The sequence below is a fragment of the Macaca mulatta genome, chromosome 11 (assembly GCF_049350105.2).
Source record: "Macaca mulatta isolate MMU2019108-1 chromosome 11, T2T-MMU8v2.0, whole genome shotgun sequence".
NCBI classification, from domain to species: Eukaryota; Metazoa; Chordata; class Mammalia; order Primates; family Cercopithecidae; genus Macaca; species Macaca mulatta.
In genome coordinates, this window is record NC_133416.1 from 9547192 (window position 1) to 9555725 (window position 8534).

The 8534-nt window shown below is 37.0% G+C and overlaps 1 protein-coding gene across 1 annotated transcript; it reads left to right on the plus strand.

Moving 5' to 3' along the window:
* The first annotated feature begins 6420 nt into the window (after positions 1-6420).
* Positions 6421-8278, plus strand: TAS2R14 (taste 2 receptor member 14). Its single transcript, XM_015151074.3, has one exon. It carries the CDS (start codon positions 6477-6479, stop codon positions 7434-7436), a length of 960 nt encoding a protein of 319 aa, XP_015006560.3. The 5' UTR covers positions 6421-6476; the 3' UTR covers positions 7437-8278.
* Positions 8279-8534: the final 256 nt, after the last annotated feature.

Sequence of the window (8534 nt, forward strand, 5' to 3'; positions counted from 1 at the left end):
ATGTTATCTAAACTTTGAGATAAATCATCTCTACATGTGATTTAGTTATTTGTTTATCACACATTTTTCCCGGTTCAAAAAAACCAGAGATCATACAGATCTTGCTTACTGTTGACTCCCTGGACCTAAAAGACAGCACATAGAATAAGTGGTCAAAACTGACATTCTGATGAACAAATAAACTGGTGAATATACGCATAAATTAAGTATATTGTGATGGTGAACCAATGAAAATGAAAGTCATCACAAAATCTATAGTAGCATGAATTTTCCTATTCTGCTTTCAGGTTACGATTGTAGGCTTATCCAAGAAGAAGCATTTCTTAGACCCAAAGTGTGGCTATTCCACAATTTTAGGGGAAATATCACCATAATATAGACTTGATGAAGCTATATCAGATGTATGACGTGGAGACAAGGTAGAACATGAAAATCAGATGGCACCTATTACAGTACTTTTTAAAAAGCATATTAAAGATTTTTGTATATATGCATATATTTTTATTGTGAATGATATGTGTGTATTATGATATTTTCTAGCTGGTTGTTGTATAAACAGTAATGATGTTTGATTTTAGAAAATTCAATTACCAAACATCTTACTACAATGTTATTTGCATATAGTTTTAGTATCCTCTCTAAATGAATACTTTAATTGCCATATTATAAACTCACAAAAATGTGAATGAATTATAATTATAGAACTGAATGAATATCTTAACCTCAGGTTTCGTTTCTAGAACTAGAGCCAATGTCTGATATTAAAGTGATGATATTTAATTGGAAGGTAAGTCCAGGACAGCAATAGCAAGGACATGTGGAAATTGAGGCAAGAGCAGATGTGAACCTACGTATGGTGATGTATGTTATGACACTGCTGGTGTCCACTTCACAGTGAGGTGAGAGAGACAGCCGGTGGTCATCAGATGCATGCACTTGGCTCCCAGCACTTTCCAGAAGGGCTGCAAGGGGAAACTACAGCCAGCATTATTCCATGGAAGAGAAAGAGTAGGTAGAATGTATCTGCTCAGCTGTCATCTGTCTTCTATTTCCCCTTGACCAGGGTTTCCCTAAGGTAAAACTACCATCTCTGCTATTCTGCCTTCCGTCATCCAGTCCCTAGGTGGAGGTTATGAAAGTCAGACCTCATGCCCACAGTGTGATGATCCATTCACGCCCCAATAGGAGGGATGATCTGGGTCAAGAAGGGTACTGACCACGGGAATGGGGGACGGTTCTCCTTCACTCCTTGTGCCACTCAGATGTGCTCACGTCCTCCAGTCATGGCTGGCTTTACAATCATATGGCACGTGCAGTTGCACAAGGTCTTATGCTTAGAGGGGCTTGTACTTAGAGGGGCTCTATGCTTGGATTAATGTTCTGCACCTGCTGTTTTTGTTTTAGAGACAGAGGACACTCCTTTGCTGAAGAGGGGATGGTCTTACTGTAATTCCCTAGGAGTTTGCTCTCCTCTCTTCTATGGGCGTAACAGAGATATGCACAGAGTGCTATGATGCCCACTATGCATACCTCTAGCAGCTTTGAATTCTGCTGACTCATCTGGCACAATGGGCAGAGGAGCTTGGGCCAGAGCCTATATCTGTTGTAGAGCCCTCTTTTGTCCTGGGTTTCATTTGAGACCAGTAGCCCTTAAGAAAATTCTGTCAGTACATCAGAGCAATATCCTCAAATGTGGTCTATGTTGCCTCCCAAATCCAAATAGGCCCCCAAAATACTGTCCCTCTTCTTTAGTGGTAAGTATATATAGAGAAACATTCCATTTACTTTAAAAATGATGTCTTGACATGTGGACCAGGACCACTGTACCCCTAAAAGCATCACCAGTGTTTTAGGTTCCTGAATCTGCTGAGGTTTCTCTCTCTTCTTCTGGTATTTTATGTATGTTCATTGTTACAGTATTTTACTATATTTAAGGAACTTCCTACTTTCTGCTAATGGGTACTACTTAATGTAATATAATTAACATATTGAACTAGCATTACGTTTTGCAAAATATCAATTAAACTAAAAGTAGATGTGACATAGCCCTGACATAAAACAGTGACGCAGTGGTATTGTTCTTACTGTATTTACCAGCAGCTATACTCTGGTCAGTTAATGTTTATATATATAAAATATACGTATATTTTAATCTTAAGTTCTGGGATACATGTGCAGAAGGTGCAGGTTTGTTACATAGGTATACATGTGCCAATGGTCATTTGCTGCACCTATCAACCTATCCACTAGGTATTAAGCCTCGCATGCTTTAGCTTTGTATCCTGATGTTCTCCGCCGACTACTGACAGGTCCCGGTGTACGTTGTTCCCCTCCCTGTGTCCGTGTGTTCTCATTGTTCAGCTCCCACTTATGAGTGAGAACATGTGGTCTTTGGTTTTCTGTTCCTATGTTAGTTTGCTGAGGACGATGGCTTCCAGCTTCATCCATGTCCCTGCAAAGGACGTGATCTTATTCCTTTTTATGGCTGCATAGTATTCTATGGTGTATATGTACCACATTTTCTTTATCCAGTCTATCATTGATGGGCACTTGGGTTGATTCCATGTCTCTGATATTGTGAATAGTGTTGCAATAAACATACATGTGCATGTATCTTTATAACAGAATGATTTATATTTCTTTGGGTATATACACAGTAATGGGTTATCGGGTCAAATTGTATTTCTGGTTCTAGATCCTTGGGGAATCCCCACACTGTCTTCCATAATGGTAGAACTAATTTACATTCCCACCAACAGTGTAAAAGCATTCCTATTTCTCCACAGCCTTGCCAGCATCTGACTTTTTAATACTTGCCATTCTGACTGGTGTGAGATGATATGGCATTGTATGCTAGTCAGATTGGTGATTATATGTATATTTTTATTCATTTATATATATTGACATACATCACATTATGTAAAGTTTTTTTTTCTTGAGTAGTCAAAGTTACATTTAAAAGGAATACTACCGGTCGGGCGCAGTGGCTCACGCCTGTAATCCCAGCACTTTGAGAGGCTGAGGCGGGTGGATCACGAGGTCAGGAGATCGAGATCATCCTGGCTAACACGGTGAAATCCGTCTCTACTAAAAATACAAAAAAATTAGCCGCCATGATGGCTGGCGCGTATAGTCCCAGTTACTCGGGAGGCTGAGGCAGGAGAATGGCGTGAATCCGGGAGGCGGAGCTTGCAGTGAGCAGAGATCGCGCAACTGCACTCCAGCCTGGGCGACAGAGCGAGACTTCGTCTCAGAAAAAAAAAAAAAAAAAAAAAAGGAATACTACCAAAAAGCTAGGGAGATGAAGGAAGTTTCAATATTTTTACTTTAATCTCTGCTAAATGAGAGTTACGGTGACCTGGCATCTAAAATTTAAAAGCAATATAGGCCAGGAAGGATAAGGGGGAAGGGTATGAGGAGAGACTGATTAAGGGGTACAAATGTAAAGTTTAATAAAAGACATAAGACCTAGTGTTTGGTAGATCTGTAGGGTGACTACAGTTTACAGTAATGTATTTAAAAATAGCTGGAAGAGAATGATTCAAATGTTTGTAATGTAAAGGAGAGAGAAATGTTTAAGAAAAAGGATATCTGAATTACATGGATTTGATATTTATGAATTTTGTTAATATATAAGGTAGGTGCAAAAGTAATTGCAGTTTTTGCCATTTAAAAGTAATAAATTATCTCATGCACTCCCAAAATAAATTTAAAAATAAAAAATAAAGTGAGAAGAAAAATCAGCAATATAGGTGTTGATTGTAACATGGGGAATTTTCATTATAGATGTAATAATCTCAGTAGAGAAATATATGGACAGGATGATGGTTGTTCAACAGAGTTTCTACTCTGCATTTGATACAATTAGCACATAAATTTTGATGCATAAAAAAGTTAAAATGAAACACATTAATCAGTTCTGTATATACCTAAATGAATGGATTAAGACACTGCTCTTCTCTGAGGAACTGACTTGTTATTCTAATTTCTGGATGTAGTGTGTTGGAATTATTATTTTTACCACTCTTTTTCTGAACAAGATTGCCTTTCCTTAAGAGCTGCTGTTCCAATGAAAACCTAGTGTTTTCAACCCAGCATGAATGATGCAAGTGCTGAGGGCCTTTGGGCGAGACCCTCTGGGATTCTTGTAGCTGTCACTGGAGACTTGAGCTCTGCTCTCTTTTCAAAGTATCCATGAAGTCTCAGCAGAACCCACCACACAACCCCTACCCACCATGGTAGTTTGTCTTTCTCTTTGTCTTTTTTCCCAACCTCATCTTTATGACCTGGATATGGCAAGGCTAGGGTAACCTTCTTGTCTCTACATGGATAGTATGTTTGTGCTTCTAGCCTTGGGATTTTTTCCTTAATATTTGCCCATGATAGCTGAGTTTGCCTTTTCAATAGCGCTCTTGACTAAATATACAGTAGTTTTCAAGATACTTTGGTTTTATTTTTATTTTATTTTTGCTCAGTATTGCTTCAGGGGACTGAAGGTGAGGGATCAGTTCTTCACAGTGGAACACCTTACTTCTTTCTCTGTCATCTTTGACGTTTATGAGGCATATTTTTCTACTTTCTTCAGTAGCTGTTGCTGAATTTGTTTCATTGGTGCTTTGCTCATTTTACTTACTTTTTTAGCTATTGAAGAAGAATGACTGTATCAGGTTGCTGATTTCCCCATCTTGGCTAGACAGTATGTCATCCTTTATCTGCATTGGTCCCTGTAGTGAGGATCATGGAGCAAGCTTGCTGGGAGAGTGAGTACATGTGAAAAAAATCTGAAGGTATTAGTTGCTGATGAAGCAATGTGCCCTACTGGGCAGGGGAGAGGCACAGAATAAGGATTCTTGCTACGTGGATGAACTCGTTCAAACACAGTGACTGCTTTATGAGACAACAGGCAGATTTCCACCCCTTCCCACATGTACAGAAAAAATATTTCCAAAGTCTCCAGAATATTTACGTTTAATACTATTTAATATAAACTTGCAAGTCTTTTTAAATGTGTTTAAAACTATCACAGTACTGCCGGGCGCGGTGGCTCAAGCCTGTAATCCCAGCACTTTGGGAGGCCGAGACGGGCGGATCACGAGGTCAGGAGATCGAGACTATCCTGGCTAACATGGTGAAAAACGTCTCTACTAAAAAATACAAAAAAAAACTAGCCGGGCGAGGTGGCGGGCGCCTGTAGTCCCAGCTACTCGGGAGGCTGAGGCAGGAGAATGGCGTAAACCTGGGAGGCGGAGCTTGCAGTGAGCCGAGATCCGGCCACTGCACTCCAGCCTGGGCGACAGAGCGAGACTCGTCTCAAAAAAAAAAAAAAAAAAACTATCACAGTACTAAACATGAACTAGATGCATAATAAATGCTGAAAATAAAAAGCCTGAATTATTAAAGTGAAGAGAGAAAAAGATTTAGATCCCAAATAAACGTGTGTGTGTGTGTGTGTGTGCACGTGTGCACACGCGCATGTGTGCGCACATGTTTGGTGTTCATGTACTTGTAAAATAATAGAAAAGTATTATTCTTGGTACCCAGCGTTCTAGGAATAATGTCTTCAACAAGATTATTAGAAAACTCTGCTACTTTGTAGGAGGAACTTTGGATAACTATGAATAAGTCCCTTTACAGACTTAACTTTAAAAAGCCATCTGATTTTTGTTTATTTTCTTTATTTTTATAATAAATTGACATATTTTACTTGCATACATTTATGAGGTATCAGATGTTGTTATGATTTATGAATACTATGTGGAATAATTAAATGAAACTAATTAACATATTCAAATGATAATATATTAACATAACAAATGTCAGGTAACTTTTTTTATGGTGACAAAACATTTGAAAGTTACTTTTTCAGCGATTTTGTAATATACAATACACTAATATTAACCATATTCACAATGCTGTTCAATAGATCTCAAAAAAGCAAAACAAAACTTATTACTTTGGTCTAATTGAGGCTCTGTACACTTTAACCATCATCTCCCCATTTTTATCCACCCAAACTCTGATGTAAAAATCCTCAGTGCTTAGAAAGTTTCATATACCAATTTTCGTAAAGATACTTCCCCAGAACTCAATTTGACAGACTGAAATATGTAGATAAGACAAAAAAAAAAAAAAACCACAAACCAATGAAAATAAATATGTCTTTATTTGCATGTTTGCAAATGAGAATTCAGTGTTTCCTTTCTCACCAGCTACAAAAGACTTCAGCCTACTGTGTGTGAGGCACACGGCATCTGGATGAAGCTCAGCTGAGTTATCTGGGGAAATACAGAGATCTTTGTGACGAAAGCTTTAAACCCAGCCATTAGCAAATCTGGATGTTTGCTGGTTTAACATTCCCTTTTTAAAGGGAATATTTTACTGAATTTTCAAGAATCAGATATACATAGCATTTTAGATGAATGCATTAAGAAGTCTTCAGCAGTGATATTAGACATTGGGGCATTCTCTTACAGGCAATGGATGGTGTCATAAAGAGCATATTTACATTCATTTTAATTGTGGAATTTATAATTGGAAATTTAGGAAATAGTTTCATAGTACTGGTGAACTGTATTGACTGGGTCAAGAGAAGAAAGATCTCTTTAGTTGATCAGATTCTCATTGCTTTGGCAATCTCTAGAATTAGTCTGGTTTGGTCAATATTTGGAAGCTGGTGTGTATCTGTGTTTTTCCCAGCTTTATTTGCCACTGAAAAACTGTTAAGAATGCTTACTAATATCTGGACAGTGACCAATCATTTTAGCGTCTGGTTAGCTACAATCCTAGGTACTTTTTATTTTCTCAAGATAGCCAATTTTTCTAACTCTATTTTTCTCTACCTAAAGTGGAGAGTTAAAAAGGTGGTTTTAGTGCTGCTTCTTGTGACTTTGGGCCTCTTGTTTTTAAATATTTTACTGATAAACATTCATATAAATGCCAGTATCAATGGATACAGAGGAAACATGACTTGCAGTTCTGCTTCATGCAACTTTATACGATTTTCCAGGGCTATTGCATTAACCAGCACTGTGTTCATTTTAATTCCCTTTACTTTGTCCCTGGCAACTTCTCTTCTGCTCAGCTTCTCCCTGTGGAAACATCACAAGAAGATGCAGCACACTGTCAAAGGATACAGAGACGTCAGCACCAAGGCCCACAGAGGAGTTATGCAAACTGTGATCACTTTCCTCCTACTCTATGCCATTTTCCTTCTGACTTTTTTCATATCAATTTGGACCTCTGTACGGTTGAAGGAAAATCAAATTATTATTCTTTCTGAGATGATGGGACTGGCTTATCCTTCAGGTCACTCATGTGTTCTGATTCTTGGAAACAAGAAGCTGAGACAGGCCTCTCTGTCAGTCCTATGGTGGCTGAGGTACAGGTTTAAACATGGGGAGCCCTCAGGTCACAAAGAATTTAGGGAATCATCTTGAATATGTTAGAAAAAAATAGTTCATAAGAAATTCTTGTATATTATGTAAATTTATACTTCCTCAAGATTCTTTCATTGTGTATAACTTTGTGAATTTTACAAAGGTATGTTTGGAATCAACACCATCCAAACATATCACAAATTAGGATATATGAAAGTATGTATATTACCATACAGAGAAGAATGTGAATACTATAAAGAGTTCTTATACAAACAGATAATATAGGTTTTGTATCAATCATTAATGTTTTTTGAGATTTTTAAATGAAAAACCTATAAGGTATAAGATACATGTGTATGTATGTATGTGACACAGTTACTAAAAATAGACTGCTTAACCTTACATCTCAATCTGGTAGATAAAGTACATAAAAGAATATGGAATTTTAGTACGTATATTAAATGTTTTTAATTTTTGTATAATATTTAGTACCTGATTAACATGTATGCAAAAAAGTAATTTGCTTTGTTTGTTGAATTAGAAGTCAGCTGCCTTACTAAATGATCACATTTGCTTTGCTCATTCTCTTGTCTTTGCAGATAGAAAATTATATCATCTGCATATAGTGATTTATAATGATTATTTTACTTCTCCATTTCACTACTTGTAATTCTTTTTTTTGGGATCAGTTGCATAATGAAATGGTTTGAACATTCAAAGTGTTAAGTAATTGTGATCGCAACTACTATCTTTGCAAATGGAGTGTTTTCTAGTGTTTTAACAGTAAACATAATACTGACTCTAGCTTTGAGATAAATTCTTTTAAAAATAATCTTCAGGGAGAATATTTGTTTCCTACATTCCTGTGTGTAGTATTATAATAAAATCTCTGTTAAAAACTATCAATTATTTTTGCTGTTTATTAAGATGATCATACTTTCGCTCTCTTCTGACCAATTAAAATAATACTTGTTAATGGTGGTACACCAAACAATGATATATCTTCTAGTCTATGCATTCTAGATTTAATAAAATACAATATATGTATTCATACACACACACACACACACACACACACAGAGACAGAGACAGAGAGAGAGAGAGAGAGAGAGAGAGAGAGAGAAAATTACAACCTTAGAGGCAAATTGGAATTCAGAA